We start from the raw sequence: 26,264 nt of genomic DNA, 5'->3' as shown, positions 1-26,264 counted from the left end.
ATGATTATTTGCAGAAAACAGTAGAACAAGTATTGCAGTAGATTGTATTTCAGTAAAGAGAATTGGACCAGGGTCCACAGTTCACTAGAGGTGTCTCTCCCATAAGACGAACAGCATGTTGGGTGAACAAATTACAGTTGGGCAATTGACAAATAAAGAGAGCATGACAATGCACATACATATCATGATGAGTATAGTGAGATTTAATTGGGCATTACGACAAAGTACATAGACCGTGATCCAACTGCATCTATGCCTAAAAAGTCCACCTTCAGGTTATCATCCGAACCCCCTCCAGTATTAAGTTGCTAACAACAGACAATTGCATTAAGTATGGTGCGTAATGTAACTAGTGACTACATCCTTGAACATAGCACTAATGTTTTATCCCTAGTGGCAACAAGACAACACAACCTTAGAACTTTCTCACATCGTCCCAGTGTCAATGCAGGCATGAACCCACTATCGAGCATAAGTACTCCCTCTTGGAGTTACAAGCATCTACTTAGCCAGAGCATCTACTAGTAACGGAGAGCATGCAAGATCATAAACAACACATAAGCATAACTTTGATAATCATCATAACAAGTATTCTCTATTCATCGGATCCCAACAAACGCAACATATAGAATTACAGATAGATGATCTTGATCATGTTAGGCAGCTCACAAGATCCGACAATGAAGCACAATGGGGAGAAGACAACCATCTAGCTACTGCTATGGACCCATAGTCCAGGGGTAGACTACTCACACATCACACCGGAGGCGACCATGGCGGCGTAGAGTCCTCCGGGAGATGATTCCCCTCTCCGGCAGGGTGCCGGAGGCGATCTCCTGGATCCCCCGAGATGGGATCGGCGGCGGCGGCGTCTCTGGAAGGTTTTCCGTATCGTGGCTCTCGGTACTGGGGGTTCGTCACGGAGGCTATTTGTAGGCGGAAGGGCAGGTCAAGAGGCGGCACGGGGGCCCCACACCACAGGGCCGCGCGGCCAAGGGGGGGGCCGCGCCGCCCTATAGTGTGGCCCCTCCGTGGCCCCTCTTCGTCTCTCCTTCGGACTTCTGGAAGCTTCGTGAGAAAATAGGCCCCTGGGCTTTGATTTCGTCCAATTCGAGAATATTTCCTTACTAGGATTTCTGAAACCAAAAACAGAAAATGACAGAATCGGCACTTCGGCATCTTGTTAATAGGTTAGTTCCAGAAAATGCACGAATATGACATAAAGTGTGCATAAAACATGTAGATAACACCAATAATGTGGCATGGAACATAAGAAATTATCGATACGTCGGAGACGTATCACTCATGAGATCATTGTATTGAGGTACATGGGAGAGAGATTAACCACATAGCTACCGGTACAGCCCCGAGCCTCGATGGAGAACTACTCCCTCCTCATGGGAGCAGCAGCGGTGATGAAGATGGCGGTGGAGATGGCAGCGGTGTCGATGGAGAAGCCTTCCGGGGGCACTTCCCCGCTCCGGCAGCGTGCCGGAACAGAGACTCCTGTCCCCCAGATCTTGGCCTCGCGATGGCGGCGGCTCTGGAAGGTTTCTGTGGTTTTCGTCAATCGTATCAGGGTTTTCGATCCAGGGGCATTATATAGGCGAAGAGGCGGCGCAGGAGGGTCGAAGGGCTGGCCAAACCATAGGGGGGCACGGGCCCCCCCTAGGCCGCGCCAGGGTATGGTGTGGTGGGCCTGTGCCCCCCCCCCCCTCTGGTCCCTCTCGTGTGTTCTGGATGCTTCCGGGGATTCTAAGATCTTTGGCGTTGATTTCGTCCGATTCCGAGAATATTTCGTTACTAGGATTTCTGAAACCAAAAACAGCAGAAACAAAGAATCGGCACTTTGGCATCTTGTTAATAGGTTAGTTCCAGAAAATGCACGAATATGACATAAAGTGTGCATAAAACATGTAGATAACATCAATAATGTGGCATGGAACATAAGAAATTATCGATACGTCGGAGACGTATCACCCATCGGTCAGGGGCAAGTCGCCATCTGACCCGACGAGGGCCTCGGGTGGGCCATCTGGCACGAAGTCAAAGTCCCACTCTTGCTCTGACATCGGCTCACTCGAGGAAGAAGATTGGAAGGAGAGAGCCGATGAAGCAGAGGAGGAGGATGGGTCCATGGTGGAGGAGGGTTTTTTCGATGGCCAGAACAGAGCAAGGGGATGAAGAGGTGAACTGTGCTGCACGGTTAAATAAATGGGACATAGTGGAAATTTAATGCCATGGCAGTTTTCGAGGAGGCGATGCCAAAACGCTGTCAAATCTTGCAGAGAAGTTGAGAAGGCAAGGCATCATGATGAAGGATACTGCGGCGGTTCTGCTCTGCCATGACACGACCCGACGAAGGAAAAGCAGAGTGTTTTTGGAATTATCATTTCCAAAACCAGGGGGGCATGTGTTATCACCAGAATTTGACCGGATCAGAGGTGGGCCGTGATTAAAGATGGGCTTGAAGAATATACACGGAAGATATACATGAATCGGCCTTGTGCACGAAGTTTGGGCTAGTTTGCCCGTGTATCTGTAAATATAGTAGGATACGTGTCGGTTAGATAGAATTTGGCTTGTACACGGTTGGGATTATTCCCACGTTAGAAAGTCTACGGACTATAAATATGTATCTAGGGTTATTGAGAAAAACAACAATCACGTTCACAACAAACCAATCTAGGCGCATCGCCAACCCCTTGTTTCGAGGGTTTCTTCCGGGTAAGCATCATGCTGCCTAGATCGCATCTTGCGATCTAGGCAGTATACGTTTATTCGTTGTTCATGCGTTGCTCGTGCTGAAGCCTTGTTGATGGCGAGCAACGTAGTTATCGTAGATGTGTTAGGGTTAGCATTGTTTTACCACGATATATGCTTTGATCCATGCTATCCCTAGACGTCTAGATGGAGAAAATAAAGTAAGGAGTGTTTTCTGGTCAGATGCAAGGTCTAGACAGTACTATGATCTTTATGGTGATTGTGTTAGTTTGTACACAACATTCCTGACAAATAAATACAACTTACCATTTGCTCCGTTTGTTGGAATATCACCACATGGAAAAACATATCTATTTGCTTGTGCTTTCATAGTAAATGAAACAGCAAATACATTTGAATGGTTATTCAGAAGGTTCCTAGGGGTGATGGGTGGTAAACCACCCCAGTCAATAATGACTGATCAAGACCAGGGCATGGCTACTGCAATTAATACTGTTTACCCAAAAGCAACACACAGATGCTGCTTGTTTCATGTGAAGAAGAAGTGTGACAACAAGAATGGTCCAACATTTGCTACAAACGAGGGTTTGTATGAAGAAATGCAGGACATCATAGACAACTCACTGACTGTAGAAGAATTTGAAACACTATGGCATAAAATGATTGAAGACTACAACGTTAGTGGTGTCAAGTTCTTCGATGAAATGTGGAAATCAAGAAAGAAGTTTGTGCCAGTGTATTTCAAGACAAAATTCTTTCCTTTTATCCAAACAACAGCTAGAAGTGAAGGTACTAATGCATTATTCAAAAAAGGAGTGGGTGCTCAATTTAGCATGACAAGCTTTCTAAGAGAATACCAGAGAATATTGGACACAATACATGCAACAGAAGATGAACTTGACCACAAGGTATCCAACAAGAAAGTGGAACCAAAGAAATTCCTCACAAAGTACTACATAGAAAGACAAGCCCATGAGCTCTACAACTTGTCAATATTCAGAAAATTCTAGCATTTGCTCAAAGATGTAACAAGACTGAGTATCCGAGAGCAAGAAAAGGATAGGATTTATATTCTATATCAAGCAAATAACTACCCAGTTAGAGAGCATAGACAGAGAAACTACATAGTGCAAGTAAATTTACAGAATGAGGAGTACTTCTGCGTTTGCTGCAAGTTTGAAAAGGATGGCTTATTGTGCTCTCACATCCTTAAAGTCATGCTACACATAGAAGTGGATAAAATCCCAGAAAAGTACATTATCGAAAGATGGAGAAAGAAGCAAAAGAAACTGAACTACCACCTCCCTGCACCAGAAGAAATAGATAATGACTGTCTTCGGTACAACTTACTGTCAAGAAGACTAACTGAGACAGCATCGAAAGGTTGCAAAAGCAGAGAGAAGTGCAATTATTTACTACAAGAGGTGCTCAGAATTGAAGAACACATGGATGCGATGGATAGAGTAACAGAAGCAACAGGGGAGACTCAATCAGCTGCTCAAGCTACTTCAACAAGAACAATTTCGAACTTATTTAATTCATCAGTGCAAGAAGGGACAAGCTCAACCATTGAATTGCAGAATCCTGATCGTGCTAAAACAAAAGGGTGGCCAAGGCTCCTATCAATCAAAGAGAAAATCAAAACAAACAAATTTTACAAGTGCAGCCACTGTGGTAGCAATGAACACACATTGAAGAACTGCATCAACAAACATCTCGTGTTCAACTTACCAAAACAAAAAAAAAGGACTAGGAAATCGACAACTAAATCTACAGGCAAGTGAAGCGAACATCCAGTAGAAAAAGTACACTTTCCTTACTGAAAAAGTCAATTTAAATATCATATTTAACAAACTGCTATTTTACTTGTTTGCAGCCTCGGATTCTCCAGCAAAGAAGATAACAAAAAGAGGGAAGAAGAAGCAGCAGGAATCTGGACAAGAACTTCGGGATCAAAATCAAATCCCATGCAGCGAAACGGCATCCACATCAAATGTAGTCAACTGAGAAAAGAGAAAGTTGTATTTATATTAAAAAGTATTGAGTGCAGAACATTTTATTCTCTTGGCATAATAAATTGTATTCTGAGATAATTATTAGAATAAATAGGGGGTTTATGAGTGAAGGATGTGATGCGCAGATGAACTAATGTACTGATAAAGTGAGGGATGAAAGTGAAACTGAGGAAGTTGCATGCTCTATTTGTTTCTATTCTACAACCTTAGGTCGAAATAAATCTAGTGAGGAAGAAACATGGGTTAAGAAAAGAAAGTGTTCGTACCTGATTCATGCACGGACGGAGATGATCTGCTACAATCTGCACCGATTTAGGAAATGCATGTCCAGCTTATACGATTTCTGCGAGGAAAGCATTTCAGAAAAAGTTAGCAAAGTCATGCGTCATGGAAGTTATCCTCAAGTGTGTATAATGTTGGGAAGATGAAGAAGTAGGGATGAACACTGAAGGTCTGAAGTTAATTCGCATATGGAAAGACTAAAACTGAATACTGTAGTAAGAGTACACTCGTAGTAAGAGTACACTGAGTAAAACACTGTCAATCTAAAAAAACCACTAACACTGAATAAACTGAAGAGACGCACTATAGTTTCAGTAAATTGTGAGCAAATTAAGTTCACTACATTACAAGATCTGGGTGCTCTATCGCTCGCTGTAATGCTCTTTGCCGCTTTTTTCCCTCACTTCTCTCAAGAAACCATTTGGCATCCACTACCTCATGTGCCTCTTCGTACACACCGCTCCTTCCACAATCGTAGAACACATCAGCAGGGAAAGAAAGATCACAGGAATAGTCAACTCGTAGGCGGCGCACATACCTTCCACAATCGTGAATCGCCGATCTCTTCGCCGTAAGACGATGCCACTTCTCAAGGAGAGTACTGACTATTCCTTTGTCGATGGACTGAAAAACTAAAAAACTGACAGACTGAAGACTACAAGACTAAACAAAGAATAATGAAGGAGAAAATAAAAATGAGATTGACTGATGAAATGAGGGACCGAGAGAAACACATTGCTCACAATAAACTGAGCAAATAAAGACTGGAAGGAAAGATGAACAAATATAACTGAGAAAATAACTGAGAGAAGGAGAACCAAAATGAAGTAAATGAGAGATAGAGATAAATGTAAAACTGAGAGAATCAACATGTAAAACTCAGGAATAATCTGAGACTGAACATGTAAAACTGAGACAGTAATTATCTGAAAATGAAAGCTGATGACTCTAAAATGAGAACAATTATCTGAGAAAAGAATTACTGAGAGACATAAATACAAACGGCGAAGAATGATAACTGAGACTGAACATGTAAAATGAAAATTAAAGCTGATGACTATACACTGAGAACAATAATCTGAGAGAAGAAACACTGAGAGACATAAATACAAACGGCGAAAAATGAAAACTGAGACTGAACATGTAAAATGAAAATGAAAGCTGATGACTATACACTGAGAACAATAATCTGAGAGAAGAAAAACTGAGAGACATAAATACAAACGGCGAAGAATGAAAACTGAGACTGAAAGATTGAGAAAAAAGGGACCCTCCTCCTTTATCCGGGCTTGGAACCGGCTACCATAATGAATGGTAGGCGGAGTTACCCCCCTACCCAAAAATAAAAATAAAAATGAAATGAACAAGAAATCAGAAGAATAAAAATAAAATCAGAAGCACATTACAAAGTGTATACAGAAAAATAACTACAGAGGGCAGTACATATATCATGCTATGAAAAAGTGAGGTAAAAATCTGTACGTCACAAAACTAATACAAGTATTAAAAGACATGGGATTACTAGCCACTCAGGACAAATGTAACCAACAAAATCTAAGCTTTGTATTCAAGAACAACGCTTTTGTCAGCTCTATTCCTTGGGGACAAAAACAATTGGTTGGCCATCTGAATCCTGATATGAACTATATCATCCTTGCTGAAAAACTTGCGCATATCAAATGGTGGCTTGTAGATTTCCATGAACTTCAGAGTAAAAACACCACAATCATCGCTAGCAACAAATTAATAAACATAAGTTCAAAACTATAAAAATTAGAAGATTAAGATTAAAACAATTCAAAAAGTTATAAATTAAAAACTTACGGATTATCCTGTTTAGGAACATTTGGATACATCACTCCAAAATTTCTGAACATGTTTTCATCGGTTTTAAAGATTATTTTCCACAGCTTCACAAAGTTGTTAATCTGCATAAGTGTAAAAATTAAGTTCAATAAAAAAATAAAATACTACTAGACAAAAGAACAGAAAAGGGAAGAGGCAAACTTACAAGCACATTTTTAATAGATGTGTGATAATCATCATCTTTCCCAAAAAGAGAGTCCAAGAAGATGAAAACCTTATACTTGAAATCAACAGAAAACGTAAACCAATGACGGCTGCGACAAATCGGGAAAAATAGCTAACAAAACAAATTATTTTAGGTCAGAAATAATGAAAGTGGAACAAAACATAAGTAAAGAAAATTATAAGATTAGTACCCTGTCTGATAGCTCAAGACGTTTCCCCCTGCTTGCTGATGCAGCTCCTAGAAATGCCTTTGATATAATATTCACTTGAACATCATTCTGGTAATCCAAGATATTCTCCTGCAAAAATATTAGTTACAAAAAATTACATATATATTAGATAACAGAAACAAAAGCTAACAAATAACAAAATAGAAAAATAATCAAATGAGAGAAATGACTTGGTTACTCACTCCAATGAACGAGAAAAAGTGGTGTCTACCAGATTTACTAGGATGATTGTCCTCAAATAGTTTACGGCAGAATACAGGGACCAGGAAATTATCAACATGTCCTCCAACCATTAGTGATTGACCTAACGATATATAGCTGCAGTGCACCTTATCAAAAATAACAGAGTATGACCTGAAAAAATAAGTTAAAAAATAATTAAAAATCAATTTTGAACAGAAAAAGGGATAGGGGACTAAGGTCAACTATACATACTTTTGTACACCCCTTGTATATGCCAGATCAACAATTGCACAAAAATTTCTGATGTCTGAATGAGACACAGGGAACCGCTTGTTCTGAAGAAGAGGAAGATCTAATATCTTCTTAGGTTGCAAACTGATGAGATCATCTTTTGCCTTCCTCTTATCAAACCCATTCTGCGTCAGATCAACCTATTGCTCGGCTTGCATATCAACTCCATTCTTACAAGCAATATTAGACATCTTGTTGTACAATTCATCTACTTTATTTGCCATTTCAGCTTGACAAAAACTAAAAGAGCTTTGTCCAATAATTTCAACTTCTGGGCTAAGCTGAATCTAGCAGTACAAAAGATAATATCGCAGGGGATAACTTCAAAATGTAAACAACAAAAAACCATCAAACAATGAAGAAAAAATCTTACAGGGCGAGTTTTGGGAGATATATCACCAACAGGGATTGGATCATGCCTAGAACCGGAGAAGTTTGTACTTCTGTTTATCACAGTAGGACGATCAGACAGGTCAAAGTTGCTGCAACCCTGCATTAATAATGCACATTACAAAAAGAATCAAACTAAGCAAGAAAGGAGACAGAGATAAATGTAGAACACAAAACATAGTAAAAAGCCCTAGTGATCATCTCACCTTATTGTTCGGAGATTCCAAGAAATTAAGTCGTGCAATAGGAGCTGCCACATCATTACCCACAACATAACCCCCAACAGATCTAACATCATTTTCAACAACATTACTACCATCAGGCAAAATGAATTCCCTGAAATCTTTTACTCCACAAGGATATGTATTGACTGAAGGGAGATGCTGGCCTACAGTTACTTCAGGATGCAATCTAGCTTTCACCTTCCTTAATGGATGAATTTCAGGAGCTATTACACAAAAAATGATCAAAAAACAAGGGGATTAGAAATTAGAAAAACCCAAAATAATATAAGAAATAAGAATATACTGAAACCCCGTAAAAACGGGCAAAAGTCAACCTGTTTTACTACCATAAGGTCCATCTATCGTAGTAATCAAACATTCTGGACTAGCTGAAAAAACAACAAGTATTACAAACATGTGAGACCCCTATGATTGAAACAACAAATAATTACATCCATGTAATGCAAAAAAGAGAAGTAAAAAGAATTTACCATATTTCAAAGAGAATGATTTGCTACTGCTGGAAGCATGAGGAAGACCTTCAGGGCTTATTACTTCCAAATTTCTGGCAATGTCATACTCATCAACCTGGTTGCACAAAAACAAAATAAGGAGAAACACACATTATAGTAGAAAAAAGGATAATTAGCTTGTAATGCACTAATCAAAATAAACACTACAAAAACACATTCAAAAAATCATAGCACAACAGAGGTACCTTCATGTATTTATCTTGGATGCCAAATGCATTATTGTAATTGCTAGTACCTGCAGGAACCTCACAATTGCCAGCCCCAAAAACTGCGCAGAAAAAAAACATGTTTAAAATGAGCAAAAAGGAAAAATGCTTGCTGATGTTCAACTTTGCTAAATCTTCAAAATATTAAAAATAAAATGTGCCAAAAAACAACCTGGAACTGTGATATTGGATGTTGTAGGAATCTTCAATTCAGATAATTTCATATCCAACATAAACTGCAACACATTTGTTACGAAAATTTCAGACTTGTTAACATTCCCATGGTTACCAGTCTCCACAGAGCATACTGAAGCAATAATTCCGTCGATAATCTACAAAAAGGGATTAAAATAGGTAATTAATACAAATTTCATCGTTTCACCCAAAGAAATCCAACTTTTGCAAGTCACATGCTCTGATAGGAACTACAAACTAAATGAAATGAATCATCGGGAACATAATAACAACATGAAAAGGAAAATACCTTTGCATCAAGGTCCTTGCCAAACTGTAGAAAAGAGGAATACGAAAAAATGGTCACTACAGTAAATGCAACACAAAAAAAATAAGAAGAAAATTATGTAAAAAACATTTTAAACCAACATACGTCTCTATAACAAGGTGCAAGGATTTTCTTGAAATGCCTCTTCCCAAAAATGTTATTCTCCTTCAAGTCCAATCCAGAGAAGAACTTAATAAGATTTCCTTTCCAAACAGATATCCTAGGAATAGTATCATCTAGCTTCCTACCACAAAAATCGAGTGAATCAAGGTAATACACCTGCAAGAAAATGACAAAGAAATAATTACCTACAAAATTAGTGAAAACACTTTATAAAAAACCAAACAGAAATGAATGCAGCAAAATGGAAACAATGAAGCTACAAAAGACAAAGACTTACGGCAAGGAAGTAGTAGCAGAACTCGAACTCCCTAGGTTTCCTTCCACTCAATTTGCAAACCTTCAGTAATTTATGAACTCCAGCAATCAGATGATCATAGACAAGTTCACACAGGTCAAAGCCTTTAGAAGCATCAGGATCATCAAGAATATGCAGATAATCTGTGTTTGGAAAATCATCACTCGTTGGGAACAAAAAGCATTTGAATGCTATAACCATGAAGGACACGAAAATCTCTTTGTCAGTAAGAACTTCTTTAGACTTCAACTTGTTGCCAAAATATGTAATGTGCGGTAACTCAGACAAATGAAACAGAGACATAAGGAGTTTAGCACCACCATCACTGTTGGGCAAGGGAACAACACCAGAATTGGGCAGTCCAATAACAAAGTGTACAAAGGACTTTGCTATTGGTATAATCTTCGAACCATCAACAATTATCTGCGACGATACAGGATCCACACAGCTGGCAAGCCACCGGACAAATGAAGAAGGTATTTCAGATTTCTCATACAATAGAAGACAACCAAAGCCAAACTTCCTAATGACTTCCTTCCGCTCATTGCTCAAACATTTCAAAACCTCCCAGTAGTACTTGATTGAGTAAGAGATAAATGACTCTCTGCCAATTTCATGACGATTTGCCCTTTTACTCTGAATTAGAAAGGGAATCAAAAAACTAAAAATAGAAAACTAAAAGAGACAAGCAAACACAAGCTCCCCAAAAAACAACTACACACCTGAGACCAAATATTAGAACCATTGCAAAAATCCGTAAAATCCCTCTTGACAGATTTGATAGCCTGATACACACATAACAAATAAGAAAGACAAAAGGAATGAATAAGATAAAAGGTTGAAACATATTCCGCTCTCACAGCAGTAAGGGAACAAAACAGACAATATGACAACACACCTCTTTACGGATAAACTGAAACAAAGCTTCATCCAGACCGCTGTTCCGAGTTGGGTAGACATTCTCCTACATATATTACAGAACACAACAATTAAGATACAACGCCAAAAACATACATAGAAATAAGATATATGCTTAAACAAAAGTTTATATATCCATACTTTGTCACTTGGTGACAGGCTATCCATGCTAGACAACATAAAATCTGCATCATGCGATGAAGAACACCAATCTCTCGTATAACCTGCTAGCAAATTATCACCAAACCTCCTCGTGCTTATATCACTGAAACAGAGAAGCGTTATGTTCAAAGCAGCTGAATAAGTGGGGACAAGTATATGTAGTAAGTCTCTGAAAAAGAGAGCAGTAATGTTGCTAAAGTGAAATAATTAAAGGCAGTGCACTAAACCTATGGAATACACAACCATTTCCCTTTGTATGGCTTACTCAACCATATATCATTAGAAAATATGCGAATGCATAGGATACTTAGAGAACAGGTACTAATAAACTTCCATGAGCCATCAGAAGAAAATAACAACAAAAATCAGACTAGACAAGGTGCATCCATGCTTCTGGATTGTTCGATGCTACAATTTACAAAACTCAAAACTCATCCGATTTATATTGAATCAATTAATCTGAAAAAAAATGTGCATCAAAGTACAAAAGGGCAGAGCGTTCATCCGTATATGAATAGAACATATGTTTAACCGAAAACTGAAAACATCCGTATTGGAGCAAAGAAATTATGTATCCTTATCATGAGTCATACAGGTCAGATTACTGGTTGGCTGCCTAAAATTTGACTTTGAAGTAGTTCTGAACAATATAAAAAGTGACTTTGCAGGTTAAGTTATGAACCATAATCAAAGGTGACTTTGCAGGTTAAGTTATAGACCAATTGTCTGTCATTACATGGACCTGGAGGCTAGCCTTCTCCATACATCTCATAAAAAAGCAGTTATATACTAGAAAATTGATAACAGAGCAATTCAAAGCCCCTAACTGAATTAGTCACTGACTTATACATATATTATGAAAAAAGCATTTCAATGCTAGCTTTGTTGTCTACTCTACTACTTAGAGGTATACTCAATGACATATTTAACGTTTTCAAATGGAACATGTTAAACTGAAAGTGGAGAATTTACAGAGCTTGCACTATGAAATGAAGCTCTGAGAAACAACCCACCGCGTAGATGATATTAAGATCTGGCTAACTCCATCTAGCAACATTGACATCAGAAATCAACATCTAGCTACCTAAAAACACTACATAGATCTAGCTGTATTCATATACGAATAAACATTGGGCTTGCTTACTAATACATTACAAAACCAAAATCATCACCATGTGCAAAACGAAAAGGCTTCACACTAGTGAACATGATGAACTAACTACAACAAAAAATCGAGCACTACAACCAAATACAAACCTGTATGCTAGTTGGCTACACGAAAAGCCCACCCAAAATCGACAACATCACAAATCAGCACCCGCCAGATGCATAATAATTGCATACGAGACTACCCAACCCAAAATCGACATCAGAGATGATAGAGGAAAAGGAATACAGAAGTCATACCCCGAACGATGGCCATGTCCTCGACGCACACGAAAAACAGCTCCCCCGGCCGCGCACCGGGGAACTTCTCTGTCAGCAGGAATCCCCATGGCCTCCTTCACCGGGCGCTCCCCATCCGAAGAGGGCAGCACGGACTCCGTCGCCGCGCGCGTCCGCTGCGTCTCCGTCGCCGCGCGCGTCCGCTGCGTCTCCGTCGCCGCGCGCGTCCGCTGCGTCTCCATCGCCGCGCGCGTCCGCTGCGTGCTCGCCGCCGGGCGCAGTGGTGGCGGATCCCCCGGCAACACCTCCGCCATATCGCTCCCCTTCCAACACAACCGAGGCAGAGGAGAAAAGAGACAACCGGCCAGAAAAGGAGGAAATGAGGAAATTCGAAAAATAAAAGAGAGGGCTGAACGTTGACTCAACCAGGAAAAGAGAAAATGAGAAAGAGATGTGCCAAGATTCGTGCAACACAGGAAAACGATCTGACGGACCAAAAAGTAGCTGTTCACCAATTGCAAAACAGCTAGCTGGTAAGTAGGATTGGTGTAGCTTTATTGGGTTTTCCACGATCAGCTCTGTTCGGTTTGCACATCTAAAGGTGTATATGATGCCCCCCATAGGGGGTCTCATAGCGCTTTGGATTTTCGGCCGTCAGATCGAGCTGACGTGGCGCGATCTCCGCCGTCGATTTCGTCCAGGGCGCGAGGCCCTCCCACGAACCCGCGTTTTATCCATGGGTACTGTAAAGCCCGCTCGGCCCAGCCTCTCGCGTCGCGCGTGGCTGCGAGCTGAGGGAAAAGGCCGCTTCCTCTCCAATCCCGTCGCTCCCTCTCCCCTTCCAATCCCGCAGATGCAGCCACCGCCTCCCCAGCTCCCTCTCCCTGCTGCCGCTCTCCTCTCCGGCGAGCCGCCGCCGCTCTCCTCTCCGGCGAGCGTTGTCGGCTGTGTCCTCCTGCTCATCAAGGCCCCCGTTCTCGTCGCTGTTGAGAGGAAGAGGAGGAGCAGAGAGGGAGAAGGAGTGGCTTCCTTCCACCCAACCGGCGGCGCCCGCATACCTCGCGCCCAGACCTCCACACGACACCTCCCCTTTGTGGCCGTCCCGTGGGCAGGAGCACGGGAGGCCCCCAACCGCCGCCATCCCTGGTTCCACGGCGACCGGCGACGGGCGCTCTTCCGATGTATGTCCCTCCTGGCCCTCACTCCCTCGTTTCATCTCTCCATCTCCCCATCTCAGCCCCTCCTCTCTCTCTAAGCGCCTGCCGTCACCATCGTCGGCGGCTGCCGGTGGAAGCAACAGATCACCGCCTCCTCGTCGCCTCCAATGGAAGCAGCGCCGCCTCATCATCTCCATTGCCGGCGGCTGCCTGGAGGAAGCAGCAGGTTGGCGCTTCATCGTCGCCCCCGATGGAAGCAGCCCCGCCTCGTCTTTTCCATGGCCGGCGGCTCCTCGTTCGCCTGCCCGAGTTGTTGATCCCGTCGTCTCTCCGGAGATGCTGCTGGTGACCACGTCCCTGAGCACCTGCTAGTGCTACCGACCACGTCCATGACTAGCTGTTGCTGGTGAGGCCCCTATCCTCTTCCTCCCTCCACTCTTGCCACCATCTACTTAATTATGCCCTGATTTTATTTGACTTTTTTTTGTACAGATCCATGTTTAGATCAGATGAAAAGTTCGGTCAAGTCAAAAGATGAAAAGTTCGTTCTGCCACCATCTACTTAATTATGCCCTGATTTTATTTGGCTTTTTTTATAAAGATCCATGTTTAGATCAGATGAAAAGTTTGTTCAAGTCATAAGATGAAAAGTCCGTTCAAGTCACAACATGGATCAGCTGGAAGCTGCAAAAAAGGTGCATTTTTCTTGTGTATTTTTCATCCTTTTAAATCCTCCTATAATCTAGCTTGCTAAATGGTGCTCCACATAAGTTTCTCAAAGAGAACTAGAAATTTTGAGTTCATAAGTTGGACATGCTTACAAAGCCATATAATTCTCATCGATGAATCCATGCTTAAAAGGACATGCTCCATGTACTATTAATCTTTAATTAATTTATTCTATGAATGCTTCATTCCTCAATTTTTTGAGTGCTTGTGCTGCAGATATGGCTGAGCCCTTGCATTGGTGTATCTGCAATGCTCATGCTCTTGTCAATGTCCACTTTCTTATTGTGTAATTTGGTGGTCTTTTATTTCTGTACAAATTGGTACTGGGCTACAACATGATCAAATGTACATGTTCTGCAAGAGAGGTGATAATTTTTTTATCGAGTCTCATTTACAAGCTATGATTGCAAAGTTGGAAGCTTGTGCGCCCGATGGGCGCAAGGTGACGCCGCCCTCATGGCCCCTTCAACAGGCGTTATCACTACAAGCCACCGTGTTGTATGCAAAGGTAACGGACTCAATCATATTACCTACTCCAGTTTACATCAGCATTCTTGAAGCATCCCATGGATTGGAGTGGTGAATTTCTAGATTTTCATTGGAGCGCAGAATAGCCTGGCAGTGCTATCACCAGTAGGAAGGACACGTAGATGTCGATATGCAGCCAGGCCACCTCGCCGGCACATCCATCCTCAGGCCAAGATAAGGTGCTCCTGGATTCTCCTCTTCCCTCCCCCTCAGCTCACATTTTTATTTCCCCATCCAATCCTTAGTGCTTGATCGAGCCTTTTCCAAATTTCTTTTACTATATATTATTGGAAGGATCAATATGGTCTCAGACACTATACTTGTTCAGGCCATGCAGCAGACCGTGTCTTCAAACCCGAGACGGTTATGCTTAAGGATCTGCTGTAAGTTGTTAAGTTCCTTCTGTTTTTCTTTTGCACACAATGATTTTGCTGATGATCTATGTACTTTACTGTTTCTGGCTGTGTAGATATGCAGGGGCAATGAAATGAGGCTGGCTCTTTGGGATGACCAGTGTGGTTCATTTTGACGCGGAAGCAGTCCGTGCTATACAACATAAAGAGCCAATCATTACTACTTTGTGGGAACATTACCTAAAACAGCTCATGGTGCTCCCACTATTCGTTTCTTAATAATCTGCATAGTTGGGTAAAGTCATGTTTCATATTTTGTAATATTTTCAGCTTTTCTTGGTTGTGTATAATGGATTTCGAATATCATCCTTCATGTCCATGCATTCAATAGAGTTATTCGTCTATTCTGTGTTGTGCATGTCGATGGTGGTTTTTTTAACACTTTTTCATCTTGTGGGTGCCTTTGACCTCCTTGCATTGCAGGAAAAGGCTGAATACCTTTGGATGCATTAACCTATATTTAGATTCAGTTGTTGTTTGCCTGGTGAATGACAATCCAATAGATCTATTTTCTAGAATAATTTATCGTGTATATTGTTGCTTCTTATAAGTTAGTTTATGTACCAACACTAAGTTGTAATCCCCGGACCACATTTTTTACATTTGCATGATTTTGGATTGTCTACATGATTTTGGATTGTCTACATGTCAATATTCATGTTTAATGTTCGTTTTAAAACATAATCATGAGTTGGAAATGGATACATATAACCATGTCTAAGTTGTATTACATATGGTTGCGATGCAACACAAATTTGTCTGCATGTTGACCTGATTGTGTTTAATCTGCAGCTTGACCGTTGGAAGCAGCAATGAGGAAACAACACCTTCCCTGGGCCTCTGCCCAACTATGATGACGTACAGTCTTCTACATGCCCCCCCACCCAGTTTGCTCAGTTTTAAATACGTCTTGTGATTGCTCTTCTGTACAATGACCTTCAGTTCCTAAAATTAGTTTTGCAGCTTACTCATCTGACATTCTTTTGGTTTGAGGGATAGGCAATACTAATTGGGTATTTCCAATTTTATTCTGGTACAAAATTGAAAGCATAGGCTAATCCTAACATTAAACGTCTCAGGTTTGGACCTTTCTTGATGATGCAGTTGCAAGCTTTCGACAGTGGAGAATAATTATAGGATTATGGATTTGGAATAATACTTATGAACTGCACATGCGGCAACTGTGGCTATGGCTACTTGATCAGAAACATCAGCAGCTTGATGTCAATGGCTTGCCCTGTTCCGCCTCCCATCCAGGGTTCCTGATTTTTCAGCATCGTCGTGACAGCGTATTTCACCCTCATCTCCCCTCCTTTAATTACAGATTTACGTTGCGGCTGCAAGATCGACGGTTCCAAACCCCAGGTGAGGATGCAATTCGCTTCATCCATGATTTATGATGAATATATTGTTTCTTAATTCATTTTTGTTAGGATCCCTACCCTGGCTGCATTGTTCTAAAGTCGATGCTGCAAATCAGCCTAGCCCTTGAACATTCTCAGCACTTAGATATATGCAATATATTGTTTTTTTACTTTTGTAATTTCTTTGCAATTCAAACCGATTTAATTTAGGTTCAAGAAAAAAATAACTGATTCATTTATGTGTTGAAAGACATCGGTATGCCTTAATATATGCAGTTCCGTTGCATGTGACAAATCTTTCCCATTGACCCATTTTGGTCCTTATTGTTTGGTTCTTGGGTGCAATAAAATATAGCTTTCCTAAAAAATAGGTGTATCTAGATTTCGTAGTACAGGAGGGTTTCATATTTATTGCACTAAATCTTCCATGTTCTCCTTGTATTTGTTTTATTGGTAAGTGCAAGTTACTAAAATCTAAGCTTTGTTGACATTGACAGGGGGGTGTGGACCTACAGTTCTCCATGAACAATGAGGCCGTCGTGAGAGAGAGAACTCTGGTGAAGAGAAAGCGAGCAGAGGTTTCATGTTTTGGTATTATTCTCTCCTGTTCTTAACATCGCTCAAGTCCTTTCTTTCATTTTTCATTGCTCCGTTGAAGCTAATAATTTTTGTGGTTGATTTTGCTTCAATATGTTTGGAAGTCTGCTTATGTTACTAATAGTCTGGAAGAGCAAGAGCTTTTGATTGCATTTAGGTTCATGAAAAAAGTAACGGATTCATTAATATGCTGAAAGACATCGGGTTGTATGCCTTAACATATGCAATTACTGGTATTTGTTTCTATTCTTTTATAATCTAGCTAGGTTAGTTCATAGGTTTATACGGCAGATGTAATAGTTGTACTACTAAATTGCAATCATTGATATTTGTTTCTATTCTTTTATATTTTTATCATATAATTGCGAGCATATTTTTGCATATTGCACTTCTGTCCCTGAATTATGTTCACATAAAAAGTCTTTGTATTCTCTGTGTTTAAATATATGCTTTGGGCAGTCTAAAGAAATAAATATGCTGGGAACTTATGAAGCTGGAACAATTATACTTGTACCTGGGCTCCTACCATTTGACCAATTGCTTGCCTGCTTTTGTTATTGTTATTTCAACTGAATCCTTGGGAGTAATATGGTTCCCTTCTACAGATCCCTATGTCTTATTTGATTGGATTGCGGTGAAAGAATTATTGTGTAGTTCTTAGACAATCAATGTATTATTTAAATTTAATAGGTGCACTTTAGTAAATTACGTTGTTGTTGCAAGTGGCTTGGTGAGAAAAGATAGATAATAGGGGGCAGTTATGTTCTTGCCTGACGTGCAAACTGATGCATGGTGCAGATGGCCGATCAGATGCACGCAACGTGCCTCTTTCTTTTGATTTTTTAGAAAATAGATCATCCTTAAAAATCAACACATCTGGTACTTTGGTCTGTTACTTTGTTTATATATTGTAGTAAATTGCAAAAAAGTTCAGTTGGCACTAAAACTTTTATTTTATTTTTCAGAAATTAATTGAATATAAAGCCAACTACTCAGATGCGTCCAATCTATATTTATTATAGGGGCTCTCTTTCAGTTCACTTCTGATGGCTGCATGCCAGGTAATAGAAATAACATCTTTGTTATTGTTTCTTGACTGAACTTTGGCCAAATATATTGTTTATGTGGCCATTTTTCTTCAGTTGTACTTATGATTGATCAATTGTTTGCTCATAGTTTCATTTGGTGTATATTTCTACCACAGTTGTCGGGATGCAGAGGTGAGTAGCAAGATTTTTGAGTCGCGTCTCAAAAGTGAATCGCCAACCTGTATGACTCAGTATATAGTCGATAAAGTCGTTGTATAGTTGCCATAAGTTGCAGTATAGTCGTGAGTCGCCGTGATTTTGGAAAAAACGACAGGGCGACTATGCAACGACTCAAAGAGGAGTTGATATTTAATGCCTGCAGATGCTAGCTGCAACTATCCAGTGTCTAAATTGCCATCGGCAGTCCAAGGAACTGTGAACAAAGATTTGTTTAGTGTACATTATGTTACTGCTACGTTATGTATGCGTTTTCAGTAGCAGCTGGTATTGTATTGTGTTGTAGCTTTTTCTGCCCAATGTACTGCTTTGTCTAGAACTCTAGATACAGACAGTGCACTGAAGACTATTCCTTCTTTCTGTGCATTTACTCTTTTGATTTGATTTTGTTTGTATAAGCAGAGAGAACAAAGCTTAATGTATTAGGCAACCAGAAAGTAGAATTGAGGACACTGCAGTTATTTCTTAGACCAACGGTCTCTTTTCCACATGGGACTTTTATTGAGACCAATTGTCTCCTTTCCCTCTGAAGTGTTGGGTCTTGGTTAGCCGTTCAGGGTTTATGCTCTAAATTGTTTTTGTAGCTATGATCAGCGCTATGAAGACCATCTTTATTTTTGTCTATTTTTGTGCTTCCTCCTACTGGTGGTAAGATATGATTTCTTACACTATGCAGCGGCAAGATATAGTCTATGCATGCTTAATTTCTACCTTTCCTTTTCGGTTACACTTCATCTAGGCGCGCACAGAGAACAGAACTCAGTGCACTTAAAAAATTGAAGACAAAGCTGAAAGCGCCACGAGTTTCTCCCTCTAATTAGCAGAGAGAAAATTATAGTATGCTCGGCCAATCTGATAACGCATACAAATGAAATTGCTTTCAGTAACCCAAAAAAGAGGAAGAATCATACCGATCAGTTGTGTGCCTTCTTTTCCCCTGGGGGTTGATCCATAAAATTGATGCCAACCGAGCACCGTACCTCGATCCGGCGTCTTCGTCCAGCTTCAGTGTTGCTGGTCCGGTACCTCTCCACTGGTACTCCTTTGCTGCATCGTTGCTCTTCAAAGCCGGGCCACAGCAACACCGCGGCCCCGCAGCTTAGCGACGGTCCAGGAACCCAGGTAGCTGCGCCGACGAGCCAGGCACAGCACCATCCGCAGCAGCTCCCCTCCGCTCGGACCGCTGCAGCTCCACTCCGTTCTCCTTCATTGATTTTCTTGGGTTGCCTTTCTTTTTTCCATCCGCTCCTTCAGTCCCTTCAGAGCATCCACTTCGCTCTGCTCTACCTTGTCGATACCACCGAGGTCATGCTGCATATTGTCAGAAGATTCCAGTGCCTGCTTTTTTGAGAATAACAACGAAGGGAGTACTAGCCAAAGTTGTCCTTTTAAAATACTAACCAGAACGTGTGGACGTGAGTATCAAACCTACTCCGTGGCGAAGTAAAGGTTTGTGTTGTTGGATAAAGGTTAGTCATCAATTTATTCTTGTACTTCTAGGAAAAAAATATCTCTGTTCATAAAATACGTCACGAATTTATTTAAATTTATATATCTAAAAAATCTTTAGTGTATTAATATATTCAAATTTAACAAACTTTCGTCATTCTTTTATGGACGGAGGGAGTACATCATGATACTTTACGCCACAGCTAGGCCACAGTGTTGAGATTCAAACATAACCGCTAAACTCATTCCGTACATCCTTCTTTCGATATAACACTAAGTAAGAGACAACGCATTGTAGTAGCCGACTCTTGTAATATACAACTGCCTAGGGTATTGTTCTAAGAAACGCTGCATTGATAAAGATCTTATTAACCCTCGATTCCAAAAAAAAAAAGTCATTTTTGAAATTATATTCTACACACTAAATATGAATAGATGCATACAAATTCAGATAAAGCTAAGACATAGACAAAGGTAGTAATAAAATAATAGAGAGAGAGTCCATGAATAAGAAAAGAATGCCAATTTACTATATATACTACACTTCTCAAGCACACGCCCAAGATAGTTAGCGGTAACCATGTACACCGAAAACTTGATACGACCGGCGTTGGTGATGTGTCCAGCTTCCCCGAGAGATCACTGCATGTATTTAAGTTTTGGTGTGTGATGCTATCAGCTCCTTAGTAAATCGTCTTGTTGTTGCCTTCAGATTATCCTCTACAGGCCAGGTGGCGGACCATTATAGCCTTAGCCAAGTGGTGGCACCTCATTGTCTGCAAGACTGCTTTTAATTCTGATTTTTCAATGACAGTTTCAAGACCGTGGTTTCTATTTCGTGTAGTTTGTTCTTCCTGGTTCTTTCAGAACAGAATTTAGGATTATGTTGTTGCTAGAGAATCCAATATATATGAAATAATCTACATAATGTAATGAAACACACATATGCAAGACGTGATCGCCGCCCAAAAAACATTTGTGCAGCCCTACAATGGTTATTCTGTTGTTTATTACCTTTTCACTTTAGCCTTTTTTTTATTTATTCCACACCATATATTAGTTAGTTACGACGTTCCAAATAATGCTTATCCGAAACGACCACTACATGGCGGCGTTTTCCTAGAGTGTGCGATAAAAGGGGGAGCGTGGGGAAATGATGCGGTCGACACCGATTGTATGCCACTCGACATTTGCAAGCTCTAATTAGATTTACACTTCCTTTGTGCGGTGACTTTTAAATACCATGCTGCGACAATGCACTGCCTGTGTTCAAGATGATTTTGGCGATCCTTCCTTGTTTTGTTACTCTCGGTAGGATAAACAATTGTTAGTTGCCATGATATATTTTCTTCATGTTTGCTTGGTTGTATATAAATGTTTTCTTTTGTGTAATGCACTATCGTTCGCCATCTTTTGTAAAACCTAAAAAAGATTATTACAATTTTCTCACCTATGCATAGATCTCATGGATCGTACGCCAAGGCACATAGGGTTCGTTTTGTCGATGAAAATGAAGGTGGTGAAATTCGGCTGATCTTATTTGATAGGATGGCAAGGAGATTATTTATAGGCCAGTATCATTGTTGTTTGGGCTCATTTTTTGTCCATCAATAGCTCCTGTTTTTTACATTCAAACAATAACTTTTTATTTGATAGGTAACCTATAAAGTTTAGACTTATCATCAGAATCCAAGAGCGCTTACATCAGAAACAACACTTTGTATTGTGTACAACTTTGTTTCACCAAATCTCTAAGAAAATGCCAACATGTTCAATTGGCAGAGTAAGCCCATAGTTTATGCCATGAGAAACATATACTTTTGTCTTCATGGGGTTCATCTGTAGTTGCAAAATGCCACTACATGACACTCCTTCGGTTCATGCGACTGATTAACATGTGTGGGTAAATTACTGTCAGGTGATCAGCATGCGTGGGTAATTTTCAATTCCCTTATTCAGAAATCAAAACCGTGTTTAACTGGAATGTCCACCGGCCGAGTGGCGAGGTTGAGATGTCTCTGCTATAGTGAGGAGGCAGATTCATTCTTTTGTGGATCAGGTGCATGTAAATTGTAATGGCATGTGGTCTTTGAATTAGTTTTGAAGCAATGATAGCAGCGTTCACTTTTGTATTTGGTTCATAGTTGCCTCAACGGAACTGATAACAATCAAATGTATTCATGTACTTGAGAACAGATGCCACATCGTCTGCGTGGGAAGGAGATACGGCCATGGCATGGCCGCGGAGGGGAAAATCGATGCGGGAATTGGTTGTCGGAGCTCCTCCCCTCCATGTCCAAAATCTCGCTCCGCTGAGACATTGTACTGCAGGAGACCGGTGGCATAGTGGACTACCTAGGAAAGTGACAAACTGATGCAAAACACATGATATGTTTGTGTTCTCTTGCTCCTCTTCGTCAAACGGATAATTATTCACCCATCATTTAATTCTTGCTTGACATCTATGTTGACAAATGTATACAAAATAAACATTGGCATAAATTTTACGGGATCGTGCGCCAAGACGCACATGAAAATCGTGTGCTTGGTATATATGCGTTTGCTACTCCACTTTTCTTGATTGTATATAAGCGTTTGCTACTCCATTCATGATTTCGTGTGCTTTGTCCTGATTCCATCCTATCGATTTTGTTTTGTAAAATCTAAAAATCGTATTTTCATTTTTCACCCGATTTTCATCATTCTTATACAAATTGTAAATCGGTGCAAATTTCACGGGATCGTGCGCCAAGGCGCACATTTAAATCTAGTATATGTTACGTATGATAGTTAAACAACGTGTCTACGTAATTGCATGTGTAACAAAATAAGTTGTGACTTTTCGGCTAATCCTAGCCGTAAATTTTTAGATCTAATTATCCTAATTATTCTAATGATGTGGATTAATGTGGTGTCTCGTATGGTGCCTCCAATTAGTAAATATAAGATACTAACATAGCATGCACACTGTCACCATCGCACTATGAAAGGAGGAATAGATCACATCAATACCATCATAGTAATAGTTAAATTCATAATCTACAAGAGATCACAATCATAAACTACGCCAAGTACTACATGATGCACACACTGTCACCATTACATCATGGAGGAGGAATATAGTACTTTAATAACATCACTAGAGTAGCACATAGATGAATAGTGATACAAAGCTCATATGAATCTCAATCATGTAAGGCAGCTCATGAGATCATTGTATTGAAGTACATAGGAGAGAGATTAACCACATAGCTACCGGTACAGCCCTTAGCCTCAAGGGAGAACTACTCCCTCCTCATGGGAGACAGCAGCGGTGATGAAGATGGCGGTGGTGTCGATGGAGATGCCTTCCGGGGGCACTTCCCCGTCCCGGCGGCGTGCCGGAACAGAGACTCCTGTCCCCCAGATCTTGGCTTCGCGATGGCGGCGGCTCTGGAAGGTTTCTCGTACCGTGGCTTATTCGTATCGAAGATTTAGGTCAGGACGGCTTAAATAGGCGGAGAATCGGAGTCGGAGGGGGTCTGGGGCCACCACACAGTAGGGGGGCGCGCCTGGCTCCTTGGCCGCGCCGCCCACATGTGTGGGGCCACCAGGGCTCCCCTCTGGTGCCTCTCCGGTGTTCTGGAAGCTTCGTGGAATTTTAAGATTCTGGGCGTTGATTTCGTCCAATTCCGAGAATATTTCCTTACTAGGACTTCTGAAACCAAAAACAGCAGAAAACAGGAACTGGCACTTCGGCATCTCGTCAATCGTTTAGTTCCGGAAAATGCATAAAATCATCATAAAGTGTGAACAAAAGATGTAGGTATTGTCATAAAAAAGCATGGAACATCAGAAATTATAGATACGTTGGAGACGTATCACTTGTCAGACCAGAAGCCGAGGTTCATATCTCGAGAAAGTAAGGGTTAGACCTTAACTTGAGTGGTTAATTGTAATTACTTGAAACCAAGAGAACTTAAGTAAGTATTAGATAATGAAGTTGGAGGAAGTAGATGTCGGAGTACAATCAAAGCCTAAGAAGACAAAAGACTGAAGGGTTTGACCATACCAAAACTAATGATATTAGAAAGATTCCTTTCATGGAACCTAAAGAAACAAAAAGGAAGATAACTAGTATAAACTAGAAGCCATGATTGGATGGACTAAATGAGTCTAATCCATTCGTAGGACTAAACAACCAGGACCATGGCTATTGTAAATACCTTACTAAGTACCATTACTTTCGTTATGATAGTAAGGGAAAACAATACCCTACCTTAAATGTATCTTTAGACTTAAGGTTTGAGCACCGCAGCTGGATTACTGCAGCTGGTGGAACCAAGCTTTGAGTACCCAAATAGGAAGATGTCACCACAACCATTAGTAAATTTCATTAACACAATAAGATGCCCTAATCCAAGAATCTTTGGAGAGTAAACCTATAAGATTAGAGTGTTGCAAGAAATCATAGAATTGAAGAAAATATCAGTACCAGACATCAAAAGACTCCAGGAAGGATCTGGACAAGGGATTCAATTATATCTAATGAGATCACTAGGAAGTTTGAAAGGATTGTGATCTGTTCAAGCTAGTTCCACATTCCGAAACATGAGAGCGTTCGAACTTCGGGACAAAGTTCGGTTTAAGGGGGAGAGGCTGTAATATCCCAGGTTTAGAGGCTATAAAATGAGAGAACACCAAAATGTGCATTGCATTCATGCATAGAAAATCCGGGGGATTTTCGCGCTTTCAAATAAAACTTACCACAGTAACTGAAGTTTCACTTGACTTACTGGAATTGAAGTAGATAAAAAAGTCAAGCGCTATAAACTTCAATGTGACCTTTGCTAAAACCTTGTTTTGGGTAGAGATGATTTGATCTATGGGCTAGATCAAATAGGATTAGTTTTACAACAAACAACACCTTAAGTAAGGGTCAATTACAAGATCTTATAAAGGATCTCAACATGCCATTCCTTACAACAACACATGAATAATTATTCAATCCTAAATCAAAGAACACAATTAATTAAGACACTATTCTATACTTATCTTATCCATGTCTTCTACTAAATAAATGTTCCTACCATGAGTCATATGGTATATCTTTTCAACTACAATACTTGAACCAAGTCAAGAACACTCATATTCATTCTTCATTAACTTTTGACCATTCCCACCTTGTTTCCCAACTCACACCATTAAACCTAAAGAAAGGAGAGAATCATTCATATGCTTATTCTATCCATTGAATAGAACCTAGATTACTATTTAAACCTTATCCAATTGAGGTACTTGTTGATACTAACCAATGATACCAGAAATATAAGACAAGTATTAAACCCTACTTGACCTAGCTCACACTTGATGGTAAGTAAGAACCTATTCTTCTAGTAATTAGAGAGAGGAAAGTGTTGTGATCATTACACCTTGGTAATGATCATAAACCCTAGAGGAAACCCTACCTATTCAGAAGAGCTCAACCTAAAGAGGTATACTCAAGTATATGGACTTATACTTAATCTTGGAGAAAAGAACCATGATTCATTAGTAAATAATTATAAGGCCAATACTTTGATCATTACAAATTGGGTGATGATCATGAACCCTAGGAACCTAAGTGAGGGTAATGAGAGAAGTAATATAGTAGAGAGATTGGTGAGGAATAAGTGGATCATGTCTAATGCATGATCTTACTTTCTAAATTGAGATGATAAGTTAAACCTATATATGTGATGTTTAGACCTCATTCTTCTCATGAAATAATAAGTAACTCATTAGTAGTTAACCAAACCAATCCTCATGCCTTGTGTGGAGTAGTATTGATATTGTATTTAAACCTTGCTTATCCAAACCCTTGAGAGAAACCTAGCTTACGCCCATGTCCAAATACTAGTTGTGTATCACATGGGTGATCACCATTAAAACCCTAGATTATCTTTGCATTTCAATCCAAGTATCACTTTGGATTATAAGTAGAACCCTGCCATGCCTCATGCCTATTTAATACATCAAATAGTGAAGCATCACCAAAGCCCTAAACCTTCCAAATAGAATTTATTCCTCATAAAATAATATGTCCTAACTTGTGTATCATGGATCCCAAGTATAAAGCAAACTAGTTATACTTAAGCTTAAATATTATATAAGTGAGTAGAGTGAACCTAATATCCAATTCTACCTTTCTTTCTAAATACCTTGTATAGAATACCAAATGACATAGTAGTTTTATAAAGTAGAACCACCATTTAAATAAGTGAATTAAACATGATGAGCTTAGGATCT

At 40.2% G+C, this 26,264-nt stretch overlaps 2 protein-coding genes and 1 long non-coding RNA gene across 10 annotated transcripts; all 3 read right to left on the bottom strand.

Annotated features, from left to right (window-relative positions):
• Window positions 1-1,172: 1,172 nt before the first annotated feature.
• LOC127343371 (uncharacterized) lies at window positions 1,173-6,345 on the bottom strand. Its single transcript, XR_007877206.2, has 3 exons — window positions 5,560-6,345; window positions 5,006-5,082; window positions 1,173-4,727 (listed from the first exon to the last, which is right to left on the bottom strand). It is a non-coding gene; the product is annotated as an uncharacterized lncRNA (long non-coding RNA).
• A 36-nt stretch (window positions 6,346-6,381) lies between these two features.
• Window positions 6,382-12,881, bottom strand: LOC127343370 (uncharacterized). 8 transcript variants are annotated; one of them, XM_051369493.2, is made up of 19 exons: window positions 12,517-12,880; window positions 11,089-11,212; window positions 10,928-10,993; window positions 10,752-10,814; window positions 10,012-10,665; window positions 9,717-9,890; window positions 9,594-9,617; window positions 9,282-9,441; window positions 9,089-9,171; window positions 8,862-8,958; window positions 8,706-8,759; window positions 8,353-8,594; window positions 8,130-8,246; window positions 7,718-8,043; window positions 7,465-7,636; window positions 7,244-7,351; window positions 7,033-7,164; window positions 6,846-6,949; window positions 6,382-6,753 (listed from the first exon to the last, which is right to left on the bottom strand). In XM_051369493.2, exons 1-14 carry the CDS (start codon window positions 12,807-12,809, stop codon window positions 7,897-7,899), a joined length of 2,298 nt encoding a protein of 765 aa, XP_051225453.1. In that variant the 5' UTR covers window positions 12,810-12,880; the 3' UTR covers window positions 6,382-6,753; window positions 6,846-6,949; window positions 7,033-7,164; window positions 7,244-7,351; window positions 7,465-7,636; window positions 7,718-7,896. The 8 variants fall into 8 exon arrangements, with proteins under 8 accessions (XP_051225453.1, XP_051225448.1, XP_051225449.1 ...); XM_051369488.2 differs by having other exon boundaries at window positions 7,718-8,246; XM_051369489.2 differs by having other exon boundaries at window positions 7,033-7,141; window positions 7,718-8,246.
• Window positions 6,576-7,880, bottom strand: LOC139838097 (uncharacterized). The gene is made up of 7 exons (XM_071827448.1): window positions 7,877-7,880; window positions 7,718-7,772; window positions 7,465-7,636; window positions 7,244-7,351; window positions 7,033-7,164; window positions 6,846-6,949; window positions 6,576-6,753 (listed from the first exon to the last, which is right to left on the bottom strand). Exons 1-7 carry the CDS (start codon window positions 7,878-7,880, stop codon window positions 6,576-6,578), a joined length of 753 nt encoding a protein of 250 aa, XP_071683549.1.
• Window positions 12,882-26,264: the final 13,383 nt, after the last annotated feature.

Source organism: Lolium perenne, chromosome 3 (assembly GCF_019359855.2).
Source record: "Lolium perenne isolate Kyuss_39 chromosome 3, Kyuss_2.0, whole genome shotgun sequence".
Classification (NCBI taxonomy): domain Eukaryota; kingdom Viridiplantae; phylum Streptophyta; class Magnoliopsida; order Poales; family Poaceae; genus Lolium; species Lolium perenne.
Note: the sequence above shows the minus strand (reverse complement) of the source record. Positions and strands in the feature narration are given on the sequence as shown.